Raw genomic sequence first — 27,031 nt, forward strand, 5'->3', positions numbered from 1 at the left:
GTATCAGGGTTTGGATGGTGTCAATAAGTTCCCTTTTCCCAAAATCCTGTGTAAATATATATTTTTTTAAAATATTTATTTATTTATTTATTGGCTGTGTTGGGTCTTTGTTTCTGTGCGAGGGCTTTCTCTAGTTGTGGCAAGTGGGGGCCACTCTTCATCGCGGTGCGCGGGCCTCTCACTATCGCGGCCTCTCCCGTTGCGGAGCACAGGCTCCAGACGCGCAGGCTCAGTAGTTGTGGCTCACGGGCTTAGTTGCTCCGCGGCATGTGGGATCTTCCCAGACCAGGGCTCGAACCCGTGTTCCCTGCATTGGCAGGCAGATTCTCAACCACTGCGCCACCAGGGAAGCCCCCTGTGTAAATATTTTAACAGAAGGACGGATAAGCAGAACTTTGTTGATGTGGCTAGTACTCTGTGGCATCCAGCAGCAGTTAAAGTGGGGCAGTTTGTGCTCTGATACCACTCCCTGTAGGGAAATCATCCCACTGAGATGTTATCAGAGCAGGCTGCTTAACAGTTAGGGGCTGTTTCTTTGTATCCTCAGTTTCCTGTCATTTGTGATGACCCTCATCTCCCCTGCATCCAGAAAACCACACTTTAATTCTTCAGCGGGCTGAAGTGACGTGCCTAGTGCAAGGTACTGGGAGGACAGTGCTTTCTTACCACCTTCTTCAAATACAGAACAGAAAGATATTGATAATTCCCCTCCTACCCCTGCCCCCACCTTGTGTTTTATTTGATCTTGGGTAAGTGGGATAGGGAGGCATCATAGATTCCTAAGGATTCTTACTAGAATTGTTGAAACATTTAAAAAGTCTAGCTTTTTATTTATTTACTTGTTGATACAAAAAGTAAATTGTGTTGATTTTATAGCATTTCTGTCTGCTTTAGAGCCGGTGTAAGTGAACTATGGTTTGCAGGCTAAATTTGGCCTGCTTCTTGTTTTTGTGTGATCTCCGAGCTAAAAATATTTTTTACAGATGAACATTTGAAAATGATTTTGTAGTAGAAAACATGAACTTTGAACCCTAATTGTTACCTCTCCAAAAATGATTCCATTCTTCTTTTCAGTAGACTGCAATCGTACTCAGTTATTTTATTATAGTTTGAATTCTATAAAATTTGTGGAAATTTCCTCTTGTGTATTAATACCTACAAAATATCCTTGATTTTGCCTCTTGGTCCAAAAAGCCTAAAATATCTATTATTTGGTTCTTTCCAGAAAGCTTACTGATCCTTGCTTTAGATGTTGGAAATGGTTTTATAGCAGATGTGAATGCTATATGGGGGTCTAAAATGGTCCTCACACTGCTAAAATTACTTTCCTTCTGTAGGTGAAAAGCAGCATGTTTACACCAATGCCAAGAAGCAGATGCTCATTTCCCTTGCTCCTCCTGTTCTCACTCTTCACTTAAAGAGATTTCAGCAGGTACCCCTTGTTTGTTACCTAAAATTTGTTCTAAATATGTGACACCTGCTTTATTTGTTATTGTCCCAACATATTACTGTGTTTTTTTTGGCTTTCTGTTATTTCTTAATTCTAACTTCAAAGAAGTAGGAAAGTAAAATAATACATATGTTTATGTTACCACACAAAAGGGGTTTGATGAAGATGCATGTCAAGGTGGAAGAGAAATTTAGGCACAATCACGCCTCAGTTTTACTAGAACTCATGTTACTCTTTTTAGATATATTAGCATTTTACTCTAATCATATTTTCAGGTTTAAAGAAAAAAGACCAGTTTACTAGTTATATCTCACACTTGGGAAATTTAGTGATCTGTGTGGTATCTTATTTTTACTGACCCTTGATAAAAAGGCATTGATTGGTACCTTGGCTTTTCATCATTTTGGTGACTCCATCTTTTCTGGAAGACTTTTTCCTATGAGCAGTACAAGTTGTAAATTCAGTTCGAGTCCCAAAGTACCTTCATAGTGTTTTCTGTTCTGTGATTGGTATGAGTTTGACTAATTGGGTGGGTCTCTCTGAACAGTTCACCAAGCTTGGTTAGAAAGTGAGGCTGAAAGTGTGTGCTTCACAGAACAGTATTCTGCTGTTGCTGAGGTTTTTTTTTTTTATGTTTATTTTTTACTTATTTCTTTTATTTTTGGCTGCGTCGGGTCTTAGTTATGGCACATGGGCCCTGTAGTTGTGGCACACAGGCTCAGTAGTTGTGGCATGTGGACTTAGTTGCCCCGTGGCTTATGGGATCTTAGTTCCCTGATCAGGAATGGAACCTGCGTACCCTGCATTAGAAGGCAGATTCTTAACCACTGGACCACCAGGGAAGTCCCTGCTATTGCTGAGATTTAAGCACTCGAAACCTCTTGTCTAATCTGGCTTTTCCAGATGCCTAAAGCAGAAACATTGAGAGTTTTCTTATAGGAGCAGGTATCTCAGTGTGTTGGACTGTGTGTGTGTGTGTGTGTGTGTGTGTGTGTGTGTGTGTGTGTTGCTCTTAGCAAAAACAAATTAACTGGAAATCAATTAGTAGTCAGGGAGATAGTCTTCTAAGCAGATTGAACGAGGGCTAGATGTTAGTGTTCTTCTGGGCATTGAGGTGGGACTACAGTTTACTTAACATGTACAGCTTTTCCAGGAAGAGAACTTAATCTATTATCCTTCTTTTATAGGCTGGTTTTAACCTACGCAAAGTTAACAGACACATAAAATTTCCAGAAATCTTAGATTTGGCTCCTTTTTGTACCCTTAAATGTAAGGTAGGTGGAACTTGCCTTTTTGGGAAAATCCTTTAAAGGGAAATCATAGCTTATTACCAAGTACTCCAACAGCAACTCACATATCTATGAAGTTGATAGGAACTACTGAGTAGACCGGGTCTTTGATCTTTGTACCTTTATAATGTCAAGATCTGTGATGAATCATGTTGAACATTAGGTTGTTATTGCAGTTCAACATTTTTTTGAACCCCCGTTATTGTGGCAGACGTCTTCGGAGCTGAGGGCATATAACTAAAGGTGAGCAGATATATTAATGGATAATATCAGTTTAATATGGTTGAGTGCTAAGATTGGTATACACAGAGCAGGGGTGATAGGCACTTAACCCAGCATGTTGGTGGTTCAGGGAAGGCTCTGGAGGTAGAACATGCCTCAACTGCGACTTCAAGGAGTAAGACTTAGTATGATGAATCAAGAGGAAACAAGTTTTCCAGGCAGAGGGAAGAGCAGGAGCAAAGGCAGAGCAGTGTAAAGTGGCACGGTGGGTGCCGGGGACTGTCTGTATAAGCAGGTCTAGAGCTCACAGTGCAAGGTCTTGGGAATGTTAGGAGATGAAGCCAGAGGAGTGAGAGAGGAATGAGGCTTTGGAAGATGATTGTGATGAGAAACTTGGGCTTTATTAGGTATGCGGTGGGGAGCCACTGAAGAACTTAAAGCAACAGGGTGACACAGCCAGGTCTGTATATTACATAGGTTACTTGCTGAAGCAATGGAGGCTGGATTTTAGGAGGACAAGACTAGAGGCAGAGAAGTTAGGAGGCTGTTGAGTTAATTCAGTCAGTAGATGATGACAGCTTAAACTAGGGCTGGAGATGGGGAGATTGAAGGAATATTTCAGGAGGTAAAATTAACAAGACTTTTTTTTTTTTTAAACATTGCTTCCATTCCTAAATGTATCCACTTTAAGTATTTATTATTATTATTATTTTTTAAACCCCACATTTGTTTATTTATTTATTTTTGGCTGTGTTGGGTCTTCGTTTCTGTGCGAGGGCTTTCTCTAGTTGTGGCAAGTGGGGGCCACTCTTCATCGCGGTGCGCGGGCCTCTCACTGTCGCGGCCTCTCTTGTTGCGGAGCACAGGCTCCAGACGCGCAGGCTCAGTAGTTGTGGCTCACGGGCCTAGTTGCTCCGCGGCATGTGGGATCTTCCCAGACCAGGGCTCGAACCCGTGTCCCCTGCATTAGCAGGCAGATTCTCAACCACTGTGCCACCAGGGAAGCCCCTAACAAGACTTTTGATCTCTTGCCTCTGGAAGATGAGGCAGAGGCCTTTAAATGGATGCTGAGGGTGCCACAGAAGGAGTTGAGTATGATTCCCAGGGCCTGATTTGAGTGTCTGGGCAGTTGGGAGTGCCATAAATTGAGGTAAGAAATACAGGAAGAAGAGCAGGTTGGGAGGTGGAGAAAGGAATAATAATAAGTTCAGTTTGGGAAACACTGAGTTTCAGATCGTTTTGAGATATTCATGTGGCTATGTTTAGAAAACATTTGGATGTACATGTCTGAGGGCCAGAATAGAGGGGTTAGGGCTGGAGATAAGGATTCGGAAATCAATACATAGGTGGTGGTTAAAACTATGAGAGGATAGGATCTCTTGTGTAAACAAGGAGAGAGAAAGGAGAGATACTTAATGACAGAACTCTGGCGAGCATCAGAGTGTAAGAGGCGTAGGTTGGAGAAGACACCACCGAGGATATCAGCGAATCTCCATGTTGAAAAATTTGGAGAAGAAAAGAAGCTAAACTGTTGTTCTTTATTCAGGTTTTAAATACTTCAGTGTAAACATATTAAGTCTTTATGTGCAAAACTTGAAATGATGGAAATTCCCCCTTTCTCTCTCCCAATTTAAAATTCTCCAAGAAAGGTATTTCAGACGTGGTGGGTAGAGTGAATTGTCATTATTTTTATGTTACTACCATAGGCTAGGGCCACTTTTGCTGGTATATGCATACTTCAGATATTTTGGGTTCCGTTCCAGACCACAATAAAGCAAATATTGCAATAAAGCAAGTCACACGAATTTCTTGGTTTCACAGTGCATATAAAAGCTATGCTTACACTATATTGCAACCTGTTAACTGTGTAATAGCATTGTGTCTAAAAAAACAATGTGCATATCTTAGTTAAAAATACCTTATTGCTAAAAAATGCTAACCATCATCTCAGCCTTCACTGAATTGTAATCTTTTTGCTGGTGGAGGATTTGAGATATTTTGAGAATTACCTAACTGTGACACTGAGACACCAGGTGAGCAAATGCTATTAAAAAAATTGGCACCGATAGACTTGCTCAGTGCAGGATTGCCGCAAACCTTCAATTTATTAAAAAATGCAGTCTCTGTGAAGCACAATAAAGCAAAGTACAATAAAAGGAGATATGCCTGTAAATAGAAATAGCTCTGGTTGGATTAGTTTTGAATACAGGGTCATCAGGAATCCATCTTTTGCCTAAAATGCCATTGTCCTGTGTTCAGGTTTCAAGGAAAGGATTAAGTGGCCTCAGTGTCAGAATATCAGAGAAAAAAACTAGAAAGTGTTAGACAGTATAGAGGTCATGGTAAGTTTTTTAAGAAGTGTTGGTAACTTCAGTAGGTTGAGAAATGAATGAGAATGTTGGAGATAGAGCATATAGATACATTAGAGCTTTTGCTGAAAAGGAAATGTGCATCAATGAAGTTTTTTTTTTTTAATACTAGGAGATTTAATTAGGTTTGTAGGCAAAGAGGAAAATCTAGAAGTAAAAGACACAGAAAAGAGAGATAACTGAGGAAAGATCCTGGAGGAGGCCAGGAAGGCTGGGATAAGGACACTAAGTGGAGAATCTCTGAACCAAAGGGAAGGAGACTTCATGTTCCTGAGAGTGGGCAACATGCAGCTGGGTAGGTCATGTCTCAATTTTCCTGAAGTGGGAGGTGAGGTCAACTATAAGGAGAGGCTACAAGAGAGTGGTGACAGTTTGGTCTAGTTGCTGTGAAGGACATCCATGGAAGAGGCAGCTAACTGAGGACACATTATAAAATTACACGGTCACATTGAGGGCCTGGTGAGGTAGAAAATCATGAATTTTCCAGGCTGCATGGTTACAGAATTTTGTTTCGTAGCAATAGCAGCTGTGTATGGGGTCGGGGAATGTACGCTGTGGAATTCAGAGCTGGGTTATGTGATGAGCTGGATGTGGTGGCTGGGCTGGTGGTGGGCGTTGAGAGGTTGTCTGTAAGAATGGTATGTGGGGCTTCACTTTATCGTGCATGTGAATCACACGGGAATCAGTAGGTGTGAGGTGGGGTCTGAGACTCTGCCTTTCTAATTAGCTCTCAGGTAATGTTGCTGTTGCTGTTCCATTACATTTTGACAAGTGAAGAGACTTTTTTTGGGAATGAGGCCAAAAGAGGCCTCATAGGCCAGGAGAAAACGATGGTTGGAGGATCCTGTTAGGTTGACTAGTATAGGTGAGGTGACAGTTGGAAGAATGGAATTGTAGACTGAGACTAGAAAATTAGTAAGATTTTTGAAGTTAAAGGGTTCTGAGTGATGACCGATTCCAGAACGTAGTCCTGGCTGTGGTTGGTTAAAATGGAATGGCAGGGAAAATCCTGTGAGGTTCATTGGACACTGAAATCCCTGAGGAAGCTGACAGGATTTGGGATGATGTAATAGAGTTCTTTAGCAAATAGGGAGGCAAAGATTAGAGAGTGTAGTGACAGTACTGTTGAAGGGCAGTGATGCTTGTTCAGGAAGACTTTTTACAAGAGAACGTAAGTGGAGTAGTTGTCTGCAAGTGGCCCCCAGCTGGAACACCTGTCCCTGTTGCTGACCAGCCCTACGGCACATGTGATCTTAAAATAAGCAGCCTCCATGTTCGATGGGGAAAGTGAGCTCCTGAGAGGTTGCATGTCCTTCTCACCAGATCTGCAGGGGGGGTATTTGAAAACGTTAAGGGGTGGTCTTGGGTGTGACCTAAATGCTCTCCTCTTGCTGTTAAAGGATTCCATTTGGGGCTGGAAATAGGATGATGCGTTGTTGAGGTATTCTGGAATGATCTGATCCCAGATCCCTAAAGAAACTTTTCCAAGTTCAGTTATCTAAGTATCTGGGCCAGGAAACTGTGATTCTAGCAGGTGGACCCTAGTTTATGGTTCTTCCAGCGGGGCAAGAGCAATGGCAACTTTTTAGTAAAAACATAAGCGTGATACCACTCAGTAGGCTGAGAAAAGGTGGGGAGAAAATAATAGTCCGTTTCAGACTCAGGACTTCTGCATTCTCTGAAGGTTAGAGACCCTCTGCATAGTTTAAAATTGTCTTGCCGATGGCATCTGTATAAATGGGACTAGAACTAACTTTTGATTTCTGTTCTTTTTTAAAGAATGTTGCTGAAGAAAATACAAGGGTACTATATTCCTTATATGGAGTCGTTGAACACAGTGGTACCATGAGGTCGGGGCATTACACTGCCTATGCCAGGGCAAGATCTGCAAACAGTCATCTTTCTAATCTTGTTCTCCACGGTGATATTCTACAGGGTAAGAAAGAGGTCTTACAGAATTCTGGTATTCAGCAGATATTTATGGCAAAACCAAAAAAGGATGAACTTGAATCTTTCCATTTATATATTTAATTTTACATTTCCTCCTGACAGATTTTGAAATGGAATCAACCAAAGGACAGTGGTTTCACATCAGCGACACACATGTGCAAGCTGTGCCTACAACTAAAGTACTAAATTCACAGGCTTACCTCCTATTTTATGAGAGAATACTGTAACAATTTCAAAAAGTGCTTTCTCTGGAAACATGTTTATGGCTTTTATAATGGCTGTAATAATAAAAAAGTAAAGACTAACTGTAAATCATGTTCACTTAAAATTAAACACATGCCAGAAGAAATCGTTTATTGAAATACTGAAGGGAAAATACCTAAAAATTTACAGTGGTTTTGTATTGTCACAGTGGTTTTTATTCCTGCTTCCAGTTTCTGGAAAGGATTCTGAATTACTTAAGTCCTCTGTGCTTATTAATACGTCTGGGTGGTGGTTTGCAACACGTCAATAAAATGAATTACCCCTAAAACTTGTTTTATTACTTAGAAGATTTTAAGTTGTACTGACATACACTACTAGAAAACATTTAAAAAAAAAAGTTTCAGACTGAAACTTCAAGTGTGTTAGTTAAAGCAAAAAAGTGTTAATTTTATAAGCATAGGTATTTGACCTTGGTAGTAACATATATAATTGTTCTGATGCCATGCAGTGTGCATAAGCTGGGGTGTAGGCCGAACTCTGCACTTGTTCTGTGCAATTGTTAATCGACCCAAGGAAGACATTCATTGGAATCCCCTTAATGCCAGCCTCTGGCCAGAAAGTCTGTGAACTGTCCTAATAAATTCCTTTTTTTTACCCAAGCCAGCCACTGTTTCCAAGTTGCAAACAACCCTAAGAGCCTTAAGAATACCAGACCTGTCTGTCTAAACTTCCTGTAAGGTTCTCTATTAGAATTTCCTTGATGAGTTTACCTAAGACCCAGTCAGCCATACTGCATCCAAATTCCTTTGAAATACCAAAAACAGTATAAAATTTCAAAGTGTTATTCAAAGACCTTATATAACCAAAACATATAGTAGTACATGTTCTGTAAAGTAAGTTAAATTAACTTTTTACTATGGTCTTTGCTTTTTTCAAAACTCCACTGTATAAAAACTGACTTGCTTCATTTATATGTCAGGAGGCATGTTTTCAGCTGCATCACAAGTATCTTTGTTCTTTGCTACCAGAATATATGTGTTTTAAGTCAGCCATTTAACACATCATTTAATGTTACTGAAACAAGTCACCTCAGTCTTAGGGATTTTCAGAGCTGTGAAAAAATACATCTAGTCCAGGGACTGACAGACTTCCTATAGGTAGTAAATGTCTTAGGCCTAAGTAAATGTCAAGGCCTAAACGTCTTAGGCCTTGAAGGCCACTTGGTCTCTGTCACAGCTACCCAACTCTGCCATTCCCTTGTAGAAAGCAGCCATAGGCGATATATAAATACCTGATCATGGCTGTGTTCCAATAAAACTTATTGTATAAAAACAGACAGCAGGCCTATATTGCAGACAGCAGATTTATATTGCAAACAGGCCCCTAATAACTTAGGTGACTTGCCTTAAGTGCCACAGCTCATTTCATTAACAAGGTTGAGACAGAACAAGTCATCCAGATCCAAGAACAGTGGTCCTCAAAGAGGCTTTGATAGTAACAACATGTTTATTGTATCATCCAGCCGAGAATACAAGATACACAAAACACTTCTTAATTTAGGAGAATATGAAAACATCGGGCAATTCCTAGAGTACTAATACAAACACAGCCTTCACCTACAGTAAAAATCTAGCCATTCAGTCATTTTGGTCATCATCCCAGTCTTTCTTCCCACTTGGAGGCTTGGGCCCACCGGCTGGTTTTGCCATGATGATCTGCAAAACAAAATCCACAAGAGTATACTCACAAACTCAAGCTTCGGAGTGAAGAGAAAGAATATTTCTCTATTACCCTGCTTCATTACCGAGCAATCATCACCAATAAGCAATAAGTGTTATTACACTGCATATGAAACACTAGCATATTGTTTGTTATCGCCCAGCAGGTGAGTTTTCCGCTTCTGTGGACATTAACAGCAACAAAATTCACACACGTTAGCGACGGGCACGCTAAGACATGCACTTCAACAACCCAGTGCTCGGAATGTGAAAAATATCTGCATGCATCACTGGCATAAATCAGTCAGTTTGGCACCTGATTTGCTATTTATATATGAGATTCGTCTTGCCAACCATCTTTATCCCAATTTCCTTGTGGTTTAGAAGCTTTAGGTCCACCTGCCAGTTTTGCCATTATAATCTAAAGTGGTCAATACGTAAAATATATATATTAAGTTCAACAATGACATTTTCTAGTATCTATAAATGAGAGCCATTCAAATACAGGAAATGTGTGTTCATAAAAAAATCCAAGCACCTAGTTGCCTGGAAACTTACATGCCAGAAGCCTCATTTATCTAGAATGCACTAATCCAGCATTTTCCAAGTATAATCATATAGCATTTTTAAAGGATTTATGTTTGGGCAAAAAAAAAAAAAAAAAAAAAAAAAAAAAAAAAAAAAAAAAGGGGTGTGTGTGGTAGCTTTGGGCTCAAATAAATTTGGGAGAAGTTAAAGTCAGTTGGCTTTCCCCACAGTAGAATTCTAAAACTCTGATATACATTCTAAATCTCAAAATTGGATACAGTATTCATTGCTTCCCAAATTTATAATTAAGAGATCTCTCTGTATAACATCAAGGGGTTTGGCTTGAGTCTTATGCAACACAAACCGTAAAATATCTTCACTACCACCTTCAATAGACTTCCCACCCCTTTTCAGAAGGTGCTTTCATAAAGAAACCTACCCTGAAATTCTTGGAGAAACATATTACCAACTGAGGATAAATTCAGATTGAATTAGAGGCAATAAGTATAATTTTAGAACCCAAGTATAGTTTAAGAAAAAAGTACCTAAAAACAGTTCTCAAACTTTAGTGGGCATCATAATCACCTGAAGGGCTTATTTAAAACAGACTGATGGGCCTCTTTCCAGAGTTTGACTCAGTGGGTCTGGGAATTTGTATTTTTAGTAAGTTCTTCAGTGATGTTGATGCTATTGACTAGGAGACAATTTGAGAACTAGTGAAATAAACACTTGAACAAAGATTAATCCAGCCCTACTACATTTTCCAGTGCTTAAAACTTGATTTACAAGTCCTTTTCCAGAATACATACTATGCAAAATAGGTACAACTATACTGAAGAGTGTTCGTTAGACAGTTTGGATGGGTTCTTCAGATACATATTTCATGTACAGAGTGCTAAGGGCACATAACAATGAACATCCTCCCCTAAGGTAAAACAAAACACAGCCTTCCCAGTTTAAAACCGAAATTCAGAAGTACCTGTGTGAGCAAGGCACTTGTGTTATTAACATTACTGTCTTGCTTGGACACTGCCATTCAACAAGTTCCTTAGGAACTTCTACTATTAGAATTTCTGCTTACCTCATGCTTCAGTCTACTTAGCTTCTCCTGTCCCCTTCTACTTTTGGTCCTCCTTTTTATTCTTAGCCACATGTTAACTTATAGAACAAACATTTCCTTGAGGCATTTAAACATTATCTTTGTTTAAAAACTCCAAAAACATATTCTTCTACTGAAAACTATTTGAGGCACTGATATAAAAATACACTATTAATAAATCCAGTACATAGATATCCAGTCTCTGATTATTTTCAATGTGTTGCAACTGGATCTCCAGGTTCCATTTTTCGTCATCTTACCTAAGAAAAAGTTCTTCTTTACTGAAGTGAAATTTGTTTCGCTATAATTACAACCAACTGATCTGAGAATAAGTCTAATTTCCTTTCCATTTCTACCTAAAACTTGCTTCTCCCACGATTAATTTGGCATGATTTTCATTTAATGGATTTATACTGTGCCCCTAGCAATTAAAATTTTCTATTTAAAAATTATTCATTGGTTAATAATCACTTCTAGAATTTTGTAGGAAAATACATTTCATTAAGTTTAGAAAACACCTTTTGAAAAACTATGAATTCTGGTTTATCTGTGAATCCAAAATAGTCTTCACCACTTTTCTTCTCTGCCATAATTCCTCAAAAATATTGGCAGAAATACTGATTTTTTATACCTTAAGATCTTAGTACCCCAAGACATAATCTGTCACAGAAGAAAAAAATTTAAATGCCAGGTCCTATCATCTCCACACTTCCTTGAAGGTGGTACAGTAGTTCCCCCTTAGATGCCTTCCAAGAGTCCCAGTGGATGCCTGAAACTGAGCATAGTAATGAACCCTATTATCTGTGCTTTTTCCCATACATACATACCTATGATAAAATATATAAATTAGGCACAATAAGAGAATATCTGATTGGTAGCATCACTACTCTTGCACTTTGGGACAAGTAAAATATGTTGACCTGATAATTGAAATGGCTAACAGACAGTGCACACAGCGTGGATATGCTGGACAAAGAGATGATTCACGTCCTGGAGCAGGACAGCATGAGATTTCATCATGCAGTATACTTGTAATGGCACACAGTTTAAAATTTATGAATTACTTATTTCTAGGATTTTCTTACTTATATTCTGGGATTGCAGGTGACTTGTGGGTAAACTGAAACCACAGAAAGTAAAACTGCAAATAACGGAGGAAATACTGTAGTCTGCAATATCTGCCTCCACGCTTTATGGCCCTTCCATATTCCATATTAAACTTCCTCTCTAGATTATGTGTACAAAGGGGTTCTTAGTCTAAAAAGTCTTGAAAACTACGAATCTATATCAGATTTATTTTACCCATTCCAGTTCCCAAATGGCAAAGGATTCTTTCACTGGCAAAATCTTCATTTTAAATTAGCTGAAATACATTCAAAACAATTTAAAACTGTAATAGAAGAAAATTAAAACAATTTTTTTTGGGGGGGGCGGGTATTTTGAATAGAATGAGAACTGTGCTATGTTCTAGTTCCATGAAAATATACTTTGAACTATATAAAAATAAGTATTTTTAAAGATCAAAATTTCACTTCTCACTCACCTGATCCACTCTAAGTACAGTGACAGCAGCATTAGTAGCCAGTTTGATAGCCCAGTATTTTCCCAGGTAAGTATCTAGAACACCAGCTTCCAACATGTCCTTTACAGCAGGAACTTCAGCCTGTCAACATAAAACTATTTTTATTCTTTCACTTTAAATGTTTATGTGAAAGTATTTTACTCAATAGAAACATGGATACTTAAATAAAACTAGAATAAGTAGCTAGGAAAAAGTACTACCCCATCTACACTACAAAACAAATTTTAATAAAACAAAGAATACTAAATTCTCTATCAGACAAACTATGAAAAAGCGAACTGTTATGAAAATCATTTGCTCACAAATCAGAACATTTTCTGATTTTCCTTTTAAACTTAATACGTCTATTTTTAGGTTGTGCATTCACAAAATAAAACAAGTTCATAGTGTTTTTTTCAAATACCTCAATATCTAATCCAACATTTTTATTTCCTTCTTGATGTACTGCATAAAGTTTAGAGATTACTTCATTGGCCTTAACTCCAGAGTTTTCCGCCAGTGCCCGGGGAATAGCTTCAAATGCCTCAGCAAACTTCTTAATGGCATACTGTTCAAGTCCAGGACATGTCTACAACAAAAACGTGCTTATTACTCAATTTTATTCAAACAATGACAAGCAAGTCAGTTTGTACACAGAAAGCCATATACCTCTCCATACGATGTGATCTGTTTGGCTAACTCAATTTCTGTTGCTCCACCTCCGGGCACAAGACGTTTATCCTATAATACGTAGTTTAAAAAAAAAAACAAAACAGAAGTCACCAAGAAGCAATTTCCAGTTTTCTAAATCTTTTCAGATTCCAGTACTCCACCAGACTAGAGGTTTTAATCAGATTCAATTACAAATTTTATAAAATTCAAATTCCAATTATTAATGTCATAAAAATGGCGTGATTTGAACAAATTACCTTACTGCACCACAGTGTCTGGTATACGAAAAAGAAGGACCAAAGTTAAGAATGGGAACATCACTATGCAGTTATCTGTATTTCCAGATATAGCACTAAGAAGAGCGCTGAAGCAACTGAAGGTATATTATAATTGAAAACCACCATAAACCATCTCTTTAAAAGTTATAAAAAAATAAAGCCTTGATTTGCTATTTACTCCTTTTCATATTTTTTAGAAAATTCATCAGCAACAAATACTTAAGTGGAGTCTTAAGGAAAAAGGTGCTTTGCTTTACACAAGCCATTCATTTTTCATTTTCAAGTTCTCAAAATGTCTGCCAACTGTGTTTTTGAGGACTTACAAATAATAAATTAAGATGAATACTGATACTGACCCTTGTGAGAACTTTGAAAGTATTAACACCATCATCTACTGCCCTCTCTATATCATCCATCAGATTGTCTGTAGAGCCTCGAAGCACTATGGTAGAAATGGCACCATCTTCCTTTTCTGTCAATGAATTAAATATATTTGGGGATTAGTAAAAGAAAATGAATTCCCCACACTTCATACACATATAGTTTACCACTACTACTTACCATGTTTAAAAACAACCACCTGCGTATCTCCAACCTCTGAGAGGTAAACACTGTCACAATGTCCCATTTCTTCAAGGACAGGAGGCGTCTGCGAGAAAATGACTCTTGTAATAAAAATAATTCAAATAGGTTCAACTCTCTTTTAATATTGTCCAAAATACATACCAATCTAGGAAGAGCTGTAGCACCAACTGTTTTACATAATCTTCTGAGATCCCATTTTGAGTTCAGCCTTTAAAAAACAAAACAAAGACCTTAACAGAAGTTTTAATTCCATGAGATACCATAGTAAAACACAAGAGATTAAACAGGAAACTGTACATTGGGCCTCAGGTCACCTTCTTTTGACCCTGAAGGTTCAAGCTCAGAATGGGTCTGGACTGCACTGTGCAATCCAGTCACAGGTGTTTAGGGCATTATTCTAGAACTGGGAGAGTTCCAGTCTCCTTAGGATGTCAAGGGTTCATAGTTCATAGTTCTGAAACACTAAGGAAGCCCTGGTATACAGAAAACTTTTGCTGTTACTTTGGGCAACTGCGTGTTCTGTGAGGAGGAGAAGAGTGATTTACTCTGCACGTTATCTTAGGTGCTCGGAGAGGTGGGAACGGGTAGGTGAACTGTCTAGTGTAACCCACAAACGTGTTCATGAATTTAAAGCTATGCTCCGGACCCCACACTCCAGCTGACAGTGTGTACCAGGTTTGTGTCTGGTCTCTTAAGCTCTTCCTCTTGCCGGGAACGCTCTTCCCTCTCCCCCTTCAATTAACATCTGTTAACTGATCCTTCAGCTCTCAGCCTAAAGGTAAGTTTTCCCAGAGGTGTTTCCTGTTCCCCTAGATCAAGTTAAGTCCTCTTGCCATGTGATCTAACACCTCATACTTTCCCCCTTTTAACAGTCTTCATGGTGTGTTGAATTTATTTGCTCAGTGTTTCACCACCCAAAGCCATTTACAATCCAGGTTAACAGAATGCAGTCCCCTCTTACCTCACCAACATGATATCGTATTTGTTTGCATAATGAAGAGCCATGTCTGCCACTTTGCCACCTGTTACTACGACATTTGCACCAGTACCAGCAATAGCTCTGATTTGCGTATCCATGAGATTTTCTTCTCCCTTACTAAAATTCATCAATTCTTCAGCAGTCTTTATCAATACCGTTCCCTAGCAAAGTAAGTGAGGATTTTCTTTAAAACCATTTCACCACGTTGGTGTTCAAAGTCACAGAATAACATTTTATTGAAGAAATAATTTAAAGATTTGGGAGAAAAATATGAAGATAAACATGCACGTTATGAAGCAGAATACAAAATTTGTATGAAATTAACAGAAATTCAGCTTGTTCCTAGACCAACGCCCCCACCCCCAACACTGACGCATTTGCTCTTTGACAGGCACTTTGATGGAAAAATTGGGAGAAATACACTGTACTTTTACATACGTTAGGCAGGTACCCTGACATCTGTCTTCTGATGAATGTCAACCAAAACAACGTTGTGGTTCTCAAACTTTTTCTAAAACGTGGACTAAGTGACCAGCCCCACCCTACCCCATACCTGCGAAACTTCAAAACCCGTCCACAACTCAGATTTCAAGAATTCTAGGGATGCAATCAACAGTGACCTATAAACATATACTTCAAACTTCTTAACATGTATTTTTAAAAACAAACTTCAGGGACTTCCCTGGTGGCGCAGTGGTTAAGAATCCGCCTGCCAACGCAGGGGACACGGGTTCGAGCCCTGGTCCGGGAAGATCCCACATGCCGCGGAGCAACTAAACCCATACGCCACAACTACTGAGCCTGCGCTCTAGAGCCCGCGAGCCACAACTACTGAGCCCGTGTGCCACAGCTACTGAAGCCCGCGCTCCGCAACAAGGGAAGCCACCTCAATGAGAAGCCCGCACACCACAACGAAGAGTAGCCCCCGCTCGCCACAACTAGGGAAAGCTTGCGCACAGCAACAAAGACCCAATGCAACCAAAAATAAAAATAAATTTATTAAAAAAATTTTAATGAACAGCACACAAATACTCATTTTCTTCACTGAACATTTAACCTGCTGAAATGTGTAAGTTCTACTAGAAGTCAAGAGCTGTTTATTAGAATACAAACAATACTGTCACCAACTTAATGTTTCAAGTTTTGTATTTAGTATTTGAATTAGATAATTCAAATATAAGTCTGATTAAAAAATAAACATGACCTGGCAATTTTCAATAATTATGCAGTATTCACTGGATTAAGAGGAAACTCTACTTCAAAATTTTAGAATCATTAAAACTGTCTGAAAGGAAAACCGCAAATTTTTACCTTTAAGGTTCTGAAATCTACATACCTTAGTTTCTGTTATCATTCCATCAAAAGGACAAGAGTACACTGCTATTTTTGCATCTTTGACAGATGTTACATCACCTTCAGTTTCCTTCTTAAAAACCATGCCATGCAATACTGAAGAGGAATGGATACCAGAGCCCTAAGGAGTTGGATACCAAAATCACCAGTGATTTCATGAAAATAACATCAGGGCTAATTTGTTGATTCTGCATGCACCAAAAATATTCATTTCTAAATAATGTAATATACAAAGGCAGTGACTTCTGGGGATGAGTACGGTGGTGGACATAAAGCATACCAGTCTGCTCAATGCAGGAATCACTGTGCCAATGAGCCACTGTTATGGACGGGGGTCCTTCAGTGTACTGGGAAGAATCAAAGAACAACTGCTCTAAGCCATTCACTCACTCTGTACCAATGTACCAGGCAGAATAGGGATCAAAGCCAAGTTTCTGATTTCACAAGCTTACCATGTAATGGCGAAGGGGAAGGCAGTGCATGGATAAAGTCAGAAAACACCCAGCATGTATGTTAACACATATACACTTACAGCTAACACATGTACTTATGTAAGCTAAACTCAGCTACATTAACAACCACATGTGTAAAATCACTAGTTATAGGTTTTACTGTATCAAGCACAATATTTTTATCAAATACTCTTTAAATATTAAAAGTATGAATTTTATTATTATAGAGCAACAGAAAAACTTGAACCTCATTCAAAATTGCCTTCTAAGCTCCTTTTTATAAGTCAGCATATATCAAGATTGCAAATAATTAATATTTTGTTTATGCACTATTCTCAACCTTCCAGCTGTCATGGAAAAATGATGACTTAAGAAGATAATATGTTGATATCCTTTTAAATTTAACAAGTGGTAGTATTACAATCTAGCAATATCCAAATGTTACAACAAAAGCAGGAAGTCCTAAGTGCCTAAAACCCACAAGGTAAAATTTAGATTAACAGAAATTTTTTTTTTTTTGCAAAAAAATATCTGATCTATCTAGATAACATTAATGCATTTTCTAAACTTACCAGAATCTTACAAACTCTGATGTTATCAACATTGAAGTGGCCAGAGTCAGGAAAAATAGATACTGTTAAGAAAACGAGACATATCAAAAGATATATTGGGACAACAGAGAAAATATCTGAATCACATTAAGACATTTTAATTTTGGATCTTTTCATTTACTGATATTTACTCACCACATGCCTGAGCAATAAGTTTGGCCAGAAATGCTTCATTACCATATTGTTTACTCATTATGGAGGTATGAAGTAGAGACGACACTTCATCAGCATCCCGAAGGTTTTTTGCAGAACAACATACCAAGTCAGGAAGAATCTCATGGGCTTTTTTGCAGGCTATTTCATAACCTTCTATGACCTTAAATGTAAAGAGCAAAAATGTTTCTTCAAAAGACGTAATTTTGACATGACTTAAGGTAGCTTTATTTTGGTAACCCAATGAATACAAATCTTTATTTTCAATAGAAAAAGACAAAGCACACTTCCAGAATAACATTCACAGCAGAGCCTACTATTTAAGGGTACAGGCTTTGGTGAGAGCCCAAATTTGAATCCTAACTGCCATTACTAGCTACTTGCGCAAGGTTTTTCTAACTTAAGGCTCACTTTCCTTATCTGAAACAAAACAGGATTACTTCTTATAATAGGCCCCACTCATAGGGTTCTTGTAAGGATAGAATGAGATACTGCATGTGAAGTATATGTACTACAATGCCTGGCACAGAGAAAACTGCTCAAAATCAGCTATTTCTAATGACTTTATTTAGTAGGTATATATACATAAGCAAATATGAAACAGGAGTAGATTATAAAATGAACACTCACCTCTGAAACTGACAGGCCGAGTCTCAGAAGCTCTTCAGCTAATTCTAGAAGAGCTCCAGCAAAAACCAGAACAAAGTTTGTGCCATCTCCAACCTCTTGCTCTTGCATGTGAGAGGCCATTACAATCATTTTTGCAGCAGGATGCTGTACCTGGCAGAAGGGGTTTGAATTTGAATATCAAGCTAAAACATTTGATCCTTAAAGCAAAATAAAATTGTTCATTTCCATTTCTTCTTAAATTAATAGACTCCAATCTCCCTATGGGCCAGGTAACTCATTTGATCACATTGCTACACACTACTTATACTGTGGTCACAAGAAGACAATCCAAGTCCGCCTAGGCCTATGAGCACGAATGCATCACCATAAATGGAAATAACTTCACAGGGCACTTTCTTTTAATGGTCAGTCACCCAGTATGTACACCTGCATACATAAGGTTCATAACTTTATTATATATTCACTAAATTAAAAAACAAAGTAATTCCAACCACTAAACCTAAGGCACTTTTAAAAAAGCCTTCAGAAGTGCTAAAATAGATGTCATTTAACTTCGTCACAAGTCTCAATTTTTATGTACATTCTTTTTGTAAGGGGTTATCAATTATAGTTTAAAAGAAGGGGAATATAAAATATTTCTTAAAAAAAGCGTATCAAAATTTTAAGTGATCGCTCCTTAGGATTTAGATGCTTTTTAAGAAATAATCAGAGTTAACAACTGATAGCATTGAGAAAACTAAAAAGCTGACACTATAGTTTATTAGGAAGACAGTATCCCCATCACACTTGAACAACTCCTGAGAACATCAGAGTACAACATTCACATTCACAATGACAAGCCCCTCCACAAATATCTTGTGGAATTAAATTTGTTTTGTTCAGTATTATTACTTCAAGACTATACTGTTATTTAAGAAATTGGAGAAATGTTAACTTATCTATGGAGTTCTGTCTAAAACCATTAAGCTCTGGTGCTTTAAGAGCTAAGTTCAGGAAAATTCCAAGATTGAACATATGCTTCAATTAGCAGCTGGCTGAGGAATGGTTCTCTATGTGTTCAGGTGCCAGACTGTCCTCATACCTTGGCTGGCAGTATCTATTCTACAGATTCTATAACATCAAAACTGCAGGTGAACAAAGCAAAATTCCACAAACTGATGTTTTATCTTCACAAACACAATTTAAAAAAAACACTACTATTTTCAAGTATCAGCTGTTTCTACATTATGGAATAATTCACTTAAGTGTCACACTCTATAGAACAAGATGACATATTCAATTTGATATGCTTATGAGCAAATATATTTTTTTTATCACAACCAATCATTCCATAAATTAATAATTTAGGAGATTTAAAATTTGAGTTGCTAAGATGTTAAAACATAAAGAGGACTCTTTATAGTTAGGAAAACCTGTATAATGAATTTTCAAGTTGGGAACAAAAAAAATCCCTTATTATCCAATTTGAAATAAAGGTTCTTTTATGTTAAAACATACTGATTTTTTGATGTCACCAAAACATTTCTTGGCTTTTTAAAAGAAATAACTTACTTCTAGCTCTCTTAAAACAGTTGCTGCATCATTTGTCACAAACAACTTCTCCAGGTGGTTGATAATCATTTTGTTCATTCCTCAAAAGTAACAATTAGAAAAAGAAATCCATTATTACTCAAACCCTTCTCCAAATACCGGGAAAATCTAGTCAAGAAATATAAATTTATATCCATTCCTAAAAATAACTTTATAAGAACTCAAAACATATTATCTATTCTTTAAGGTTATCTCATAGCCCTATGGCTTTGCCTAACTGCACACCTGTACTCTTTCATTTTTAATCTCCTATAATGTTTATTAGCGAGGATGCCAATTTTGTCATATTTCTGTTCAATCAACACAACATATTAACATGTACAAAGACTAAAATAATCTACTTAAAAGTACACTTACTTTTTTGCTTATTCCATAAATCTGTATCAATTAATTCAGTCGATGGTAGGAGACAAGAAAGAATTTTTCTCCCTTAAATTATAATGTCACTCTATGTAAAAGATCTGTTCCACATCTGCAACCGTGAACACTAGGTACTGCCTCAATGGTGAAAGCACCATAACTTTTCTATCCTCTCAACAGGACAAAACATAACATTTGGATTCCAACTTTTCTAAAAAGATCTGAATTGCTGATTAAAGATTAGAAACACTGTACTGGTGTCACTGAGCTATGAAATAATTTTCAATGCCATACTATATTATGGCTAAAACTCTCAATTTACATATAATATCTTCAGAAAAAGTTTGAAAGAGCTAGTACACAAAATTCTATTACAGTACTGTATCTTTTAAAACATGAATTTAGAAATTACCATTTGGTCCATATGCTGTACGAGTTGTCTGGGCAAGCTCCTTGCAAGCCTGTATGTTCCTGTACACAGCCTCTTCTAACCCTGAAAAATGCTGTCAAAGAAAACTTCTGATTAGGCAGGACAGTGAATCTCAATAATTTCTTCATCTGTAAAATGGAGTAATATAATAGTACCTGTTTTCAGAGGATTGTTGAAACTATCAAGCAAGATTTACATATGTAAAGTATGGTGCTTGGTATTCACAAATGATCCACAGATTTGTCCACTAGTCGAATGAATAAAACATGACATTTTTAGGGCCCACAGGTACCTTCTTACACATCAAAACATAAAGCCTATACTTTTTAAAAAATATAGTGAAAAGTGCAGGGACGAGTGCTAAGATTGATTACAGAAAGCAAATGAGCTCTTGCAGATAAAAATACCTTTTCAGAGTTAATCAGTACTTTCTAAAAGTTGAAATGTGGTCATATTTATTGTGTTAAAACCTGAGCATTGTAAAACCAGCAGTTTCTATGTTCACTGGGAATTAACATATCTGCCTCACAAATTTTTAGGAACTAAAACATACAGATTTTGAATGCTCATTTGAACTGCAATATAATTCCAACGTGTACACATTGAAAACTGCTGAACTGGTCACAGTACTAAAATTCTCAAGGTTTACACTGGACTTCTTTTAGACTTGGCATTTACCTGTGGTCTCAGATAAATTTCAAGAGCCTACTGTTCATGTGAACATTTTTCTAGAGCTGCTCTGCCCAAGAGAGTAGCCACTTGCCACAAGTGGCTATTTAAATTTTAAGTAACTAATTAAAAATTCAGTCCCTCAATTGCACTAGGCACAATTCAAGTGCCCAGTAGCTACTTGTGACTAGTGGATACCATACTGGACAGTCCTGATATAGAACACTTCCATCGCAGCAGACAGACAATACTGTTCTAAAGATCTCCTGCTTTACACTCTTGTTTTTCCCCCATCCCCATTCTCTGAGGGACAGTCATATCTGATCATAAATCAGATCCCGTCAAACCCTTTAATGACTTCCCATCACTTAGGATAAAATGTAAAGCCCCTGTCAGGGCTAAAAGGCCCTACACATTCTAACCCTTGCCTACAACTCTTCTCAATTCATCTCTTACCGTTCCTTCCCTTGGTAAGCTTCAGCCCTATCCCCTTTCTTGTTTTCTTTTAGCAGGTCACACTCATTCCATCCTCAGGGTCTTTGTACTCACTGGTCCCTCAGCCTGGAACACTTCTGCCTTTAATCTTGGCCACTAAGCACCGAGCTGAGAGTTCTTTCCTGAACATCTTAATTGTTCTATCTACCCCAACGCTTCCTTTTTAATTTTTTTTTTTTTGGAGGCAGACTTTCTTATTTCCTTTATCATTATTTGAAATTATCCTTTTTGTTTATTTGGCCATTTATTATTTCTGCCTCAGAAAAATAAAAACCATGGATGTTCTTCAGCCTTTTAAAAAAGTGAGCAGTCAATGTCATTTTCAGCGAAGCTCTTTCACCAATATTTTCATTAAACCTTGATATTTACTATATTCACAACATCCCAAAAGTGCATCATGCCAACAAGAACCTAGTTCCCTAAACCTGTTACCATAAATGGAACCACACTATCTATATCCCTTTAACTAAGCACAAAAAATATGGGGGACAAATAAAGGAACACTACCATTTGAATACAAGAGACACATTTATCAGTAGTGCTTTAAGATATTTTTAAAAAACTAAGCTTCTGAAATTACGTCCAAGATCTCGCCATAAAACAAAGCAGTTTTAATTAGGCCAGGGTGTCACTTACCTTGTGGGTTACAACTGTGCTCGTTACAACCCTTTTCGTCCAATCTGCTCAATTTAAAGATGAGGAAAGCAAGACCCAGAGGGATAAGTTTTACATCAAGCTAGCTAACCTAAGTTGGGACCAGAATCCATTCGCATTGTAACCATTGTTTATCCTACTATAACGCACTGCTTCTGCGAACTAAGTGGGGAGCCCGCTGTTTCTCATTTAGATAAAAGTTGCCAAGACAGGCCCTTGTCCCTCTCTTAACCGCACCGCCCACTCCCTGAACCGTGGCAATCGGCTTCGCAGTTCCCAAAGCAACTTCACCTACGTTGTTTCACCTATGTCGCCTTCTAAAGGAGAGACTCATCACCCCCGTTTTACGGATGGAGGAAAAATGCAGGAGCGGCCTTACATCTACCTGTCCGACAACCAAGTACAGAACGCGGTGTCTGCGGCCTCGTCCCCCACTCGCCGTCTCTGCCCGCTCGACCCTCCCCGGGGTCCGTAAAGAACCAAAATGCCCGCGGGCCTCCGTGGCAGAGCCCTCCCGAGATCACCTCCCTTTCTGGAATCTTCTCTCCCTCCGACCGCTGTGTCAGGGGAGCACGCCCGGCCCGTTAGTACGCCCTTCTCCTTCGCTGCGGCCGCCACTGCCCTACGCCGACTCTCCCTCACTCCTCCTTCCTCCTTTGCTTACCTTCGCTCCCTCCTTGAGCATCTGGGCAAAGCCCGGGGCCTTGGGGACGTGGAGAGCCATGGTCACTACGCAGGGATCAGTTCACGCGCCAGCTCAGAATATTCCGGAGTAAGCGAGGGGCGCGCACAGCCTCCTGGGAACGTAGCGTGCGGCAGCTTCACGCTCCTACTCTCTCTCCAGCTGGGTCCGCCCCTTCCCCCAGCCTCCTGGTCTGAAGCCTCGCGAGAAGGAGCACTTCGCGCAGTCAGAACTGACTTGACGATCCTCGATCTGGTCGATCGATCGGGCGGGTCGCGGAGCGCGCCATCTGTCTTCCGGTCGACGCACGCGCAGCCAGCCCGGGCGTTGTGGCACGCTGCCGATTTTTCCCTTTGAGTAGACTCGGTGCTCGGGACGTTTGAATTTTGCCGGTTCTGACCTGGAAGCCGCACCTTCCAAGATTACCTTCCTTGTAATCTTCCAGACCCTCGCATAACATCAGGGCAGGTGTGCGTCGCCCCCGCCTCTTTTTTTTTTCTAAGGCAGGGCACCTGCCTTCATCCCCCAAATCTGTCGTTGAGCGTGTGCTCTGACTTGGGTGCTGTAGCAGCTCTGGGGACTTGAAGGTGATAATTAAAATCTGTAAGGATAACTGTATACTGAGTACTCCTATGTGCCAGGCTCTGTTATTTGCTTTATGTGCAGTATCTTAACTAATGGTCAATCTTACGAGTTAATTCTTATTATTTCCATTTGGTAGAAGGGGAATTTGCAATTTACAAACGGTAATTTGTACAAGATCACAACGCTAGTAATGTTAAAGCTAGGATTCCTACGCAGATCAGACTGACTGCAAAATGCACGTTGTTAACCAACTACATTCCTCTTTCCTGCTTTTTCTTGGAAATATAACTCCCTTTTACTCTCCCAGAATCCTTTGAAACCTGACCTCTGTGTCATCCCACATCAGCACATGACTGATTTCAAAAGAATTGAATGGTAATAGAATACTTTAAAGAATAATTTCACACGGTGGAAGTAATCCACTTTCCTTGTAGAAAATACGGAAAACTTGAGCAGAACGTTTGACTTGTCTTTTGCTCTTTGATTGGACACTTGCAAATGACTTATTTTCCTTAACTTGGGACAGATTTAATGTGTCTTAAGGAATAATCACGTATCAAGTGTATTATAACTTTTTCTAATGAGCACTTAAAATACATAATTATTAAAAAATACTCTTGCCACCTCAAAGCAAATGGTATGTGCACCACTTGTTGGGAAACATTACCAGAGATCAGTGATTCTCAAAGTGTGGTCCAGGGACAACACAAGATTTTCTCATGGATTAGCTAAGAAATAAATAAAAACTCATTCATCTAACTCAAAGAGAGCATTGCTTGTAAACATAACCAACAACAACAACAAAAAAAACTGAAAGGGATTAAAGATGACACTTGATGAAATTTTAATAAAAATGATTAAGGTATCAAGTCTTGATAAGGACCATGGAAGATAACTTGAGGATAAAACTATTGATGAATCAAGTTTCCATGGAAAATTTATAATAAAAAATGGATCTTAATTTTAGTAAATTAAAAAGGAAATGGAAATCTGTATGGTAATTTATCAAGAATTAAATTGATTTAATTGCTAAGAAGACTGCCTTTCAGGTAAAAATTCATTTATTTTGTATTATTTGGATTAGATGGTGTATTCATAATTACAGAATCAAAACATCAAGGGCAAAATTTCCACTGGCTCCAAATAGTAGGTCAAATATTCCTCACCCAGAATAGAAAATAAACACAAATCCTCAATGTGGCTTCAAGGACTAGGTTCTGGTCCCTGCTTTCAGCACATGTATCTTTGCCCTCTTGGCCTTCCTCTCTGTGTTCTGGCTGCAATAGCCTGAATAGTTCATCCTGTCTGCTTTACCTCTTCTGCTTCAGGGTCTTAGCCTCTGCTGTTCTCTACCTAGAAAGCTCTTCTGGTCCCTTTTGGCTGAGTTAGTTCTACTTCAGTAAACAAACACTTAGGTTAGAAAGCCTTTGATGACTCCCAAGACATTCCCTGTTAGTCATTCTCACAGCTTCTGTGCTTCTCCTTCAGAGCACTTACCATAGTTATAATGACAAGATTAGTTGCAATCTTTCGCAGCTGGTAGGTAGGTGCTGTGTTGCCAGCATCTATCACTGGGCATTGCATGAAGTGGAGACTTAACGGATGACTAAATGGGTGTCCGAACAGAAGACCAAAGGACTGGGAGGTGAGGTCTCTATTCATCCCTTCCGGATGTACTTGCTATAAAATCAGTGAACAACACAAAGCAATCAAGAGGGCTTGCCCAGGAGTTTGCAAAAGGCCAAGGAGACACAGTTCATCCCTAGTATTCTCCATGCTCATAGTAACGTTTTTTGTCCTGATTAATTTATCTGATGAATCGATGAGATCTGCCTTGATGAATGTATTGCCCTTATCAGATCACCCACTGTCTGCTTAGGTGTTGGACCACATTTCTGTCATTTGGGGAACTTATTCTGTGAACCCCATAGCAGGAAGAACCATTTAAACACGTGGTCTGTTAGAGAACAGATGAAGACTTTCCTTAAACCTTAAGCACCAAATGACAGATTTACCTTCCCATGAGTCACTTCTATGGGGATTTGTTGAATGGTAAATTCCTCACCAACTTCATTTGCATACAGAGACTGCCCATTCGAATGGGATAAACCTGGAGAGGTCACTTCCCTCTACTCTGGGAATAGTGGTATATGAGTTCCTCGAGGTTGCAAGGAAAAGAAATGCTGAGATCACTTTAGAGGGTGTGGTTTATTAAGGATCACAAAAAAGTACAAAATTGCACAATCCTAGAGCCAGATGACTTTTCATGTATATGGCCATAGGTTGGGTGTCTCTAAGTTACCATTTTCATATCTTAGTTTATCTCTTTCTATGGCTTCCACCAAGGTGGCACCTGATTCTCTTTACCTCTTTCAACTGCTTTTTCTTCTTTCTACATCTTAGCTTTGGCTGGCATCCTTTTCTCTGTGTCCCTTAGTTTCCTGACCCCCTTCAGGTGGGGCTCTGTGTGTTTCATACTTAAACATGCCAAGAAAAAAGATCTGGTTCATTCAATTTATTGCTATCTAACAAAAAGCCCCCAGGTCCTGTCAGATTCTCATCAAGTATACTACAAATCTCTATGGCTGCCTTGGCTGAAGCAGGAATTCCTGGTGCACTTAATGGTGACCAGGGGACCAGGATCATCTGTGACTTTGGTGTAAGGAATGCTTTGTGGCTGTTTTGTATGAAAATGAGCTGTAAACGTGGCCGACATTCAGAGTTTCATCAGTAGTCTAGTCAATCTGTCCAAGGCTATGCTGTAGTTAGTAGCTCTCTTAAAGCTTTCTGGATCAAGGCAAAGTAAAAAGAAATGAAATGTATAGTTAGTTAATTACTCCCTGGTTATTACCATTCTGAGAATGGAGATCTTGGACAGGATGAAAGTGATCATTTCCCCCTCACTTTAAATGTTGGCTTAGTTGTCCCAGTGACTATTGGTGCCTGGCCATGATTGAGCTGGTTAGGTTATGGGGATGAGAAAGGTGAAATGGAGTGAGATAGTGCATTTAAATTCTATTAGTGATGCCTTAGATCTCTGAAGATTGATGAAATCTCTTAGAGGACTTCAGAGAGAAGTTTCCCTTCAGCTGTTATGAATGGATTGTCGATAAACTAAAACTGTGTTTATCAGTCCCTCTTTTAGTAAAATTAGAAGTTACTGCCTTAGTTCCTCTGTTGGATGTGCTAGATTGGCACACTTGTGCAGTCCTGTATTGCAGAGGCCAGAGAGCTGAAACTATTTCCCAGGTTCCCTTGCTGTTATGGTTCAGGATAGAAATAAGTCTCCACCAGTTAGATACCTTCATGTGAGGGTTGGAAGGTGGTAGGGAGAGAAAGTCTATTTTCAAGCTGCTTTGGTAGTTCTTCCAGCAAGCAGAATTATGAGAGGATGCTGTTTTGGCCTTACTATTCCAGTAGTTACTCTGTGTGGAGGGGCAGCTGTGGCGATAGCGAAGGCTTC

The 27,031-nt window shown here is 38.9% G+C and overlaps 2 protein-coding genes across 8 annotated transcripts in view; one reads left to right on the top strand and one right to left on the bottom strand.

Moving 5' to 3' along the window:
- USP16 (ubiquitin specific peptidase 16) overlaps positions 1–7,585 on the top strand; it is a 30,906-nt gene extending 23,321 nt beyond the window's left edge. For all 7 annotated transcript variants that reach the window (XM_068546952.1, XM_068546948.1, XM_068546950.1 and 4 more), the window contains 4 exons: positions 1,338–1,432; positions 2,638–2,724; positions 7,110–7,266; positions 7,383–7,585. In XM_068546952.1, coding sequence (XP_068403053.1) covers positions 1,338–1,432; positions 2,638–2,724; positions 7,110–7,266; positions 7,383–7,507 — 464 coding nt within the window. In that variant the 3' untranslated portion in view covers positions 7,508–7,585. The remainder of the gene's footprint in view (positions 1–1,337; positions 1,433–2,637; positions 2,725–7,109; positions 7,267–7,382) is intronic.
- Positions 7,586–8,971: 1,386 nt separating this feature from the next.
- On the bottom strand, positions 8,972–23,139 carry CCT8 (chaperonin containing TCP1 subunit 8). The gene is made up of 15 exons (XM_068546954.1): positions 22,966–23,139; positions 20,466–20,556; positions 19,655–19,734; positions 18,104–18,253; positions 17,456–17,636; positions 17,282–17,343; positions 16,241–16,378; positions 14,887–15,065; positions 14,067–14,133; positions 13,902–13,989; positions 13,697–13,812; positions 13,060–13,131; positions 12,815–12,979; positions 12,373–12,492; positions 8,972–9,199 (listed from the first exon to the last, which is right to left on the bottom strand). The coding sequence occupies exons 1-15, from the start codon at positions 23,023–23,025 to the stop codon at positions 9,122–9,124; spliced, it is 1,647 nt and encodes a 548-aa protein (XP_068403055.1). The 5' UTR covers positions 23,026–23,139; the 3' UTR covers positions 8,972–9,121.
- Positions 23,140–27,031: the final 3,892 nt, after the last annotated feature.

Source organism: Eschrichtius robustus, chromosome 6, assembly GCF_028021215.1.
Source record: "Eschrichtius robustus isolate mEscRob2 chromosome 6, mEscRob2.pri, whole genome shotgun sequence".
NCBI lineage: Eukaryota > Metazoa > Chordata > Mammalia > Artiodactyla > Eschrichtiidae > Eschrichtius > Eschrichtius robustus.

Bases quoted from the DNA above. Each gene is read 5' to 3' on its own strand.
- CCT8 (XM_068546954.1), bottom strand. From the start codon at position 23,025: ATGGCTCTCCACGTCCCCAAGGCCCCGGGCTTTGCCCAGATGCTCAAG. The intron at 20,557-22,965 runs GTAAGCAAAGGA...TTTCTTTGACAG, and splicing joins TGCTCAAGGAGGGAGCGAAG to CATTTTTCAGGGTTAGAAGA. The intron at 13,990-14,066 runs GTATGTATTTTG...ATTTTCTCGCAG, and splicing joins CTACAGCTCTTCCTAGATTG to ACGCCTCCTGTCCTTGAAGA.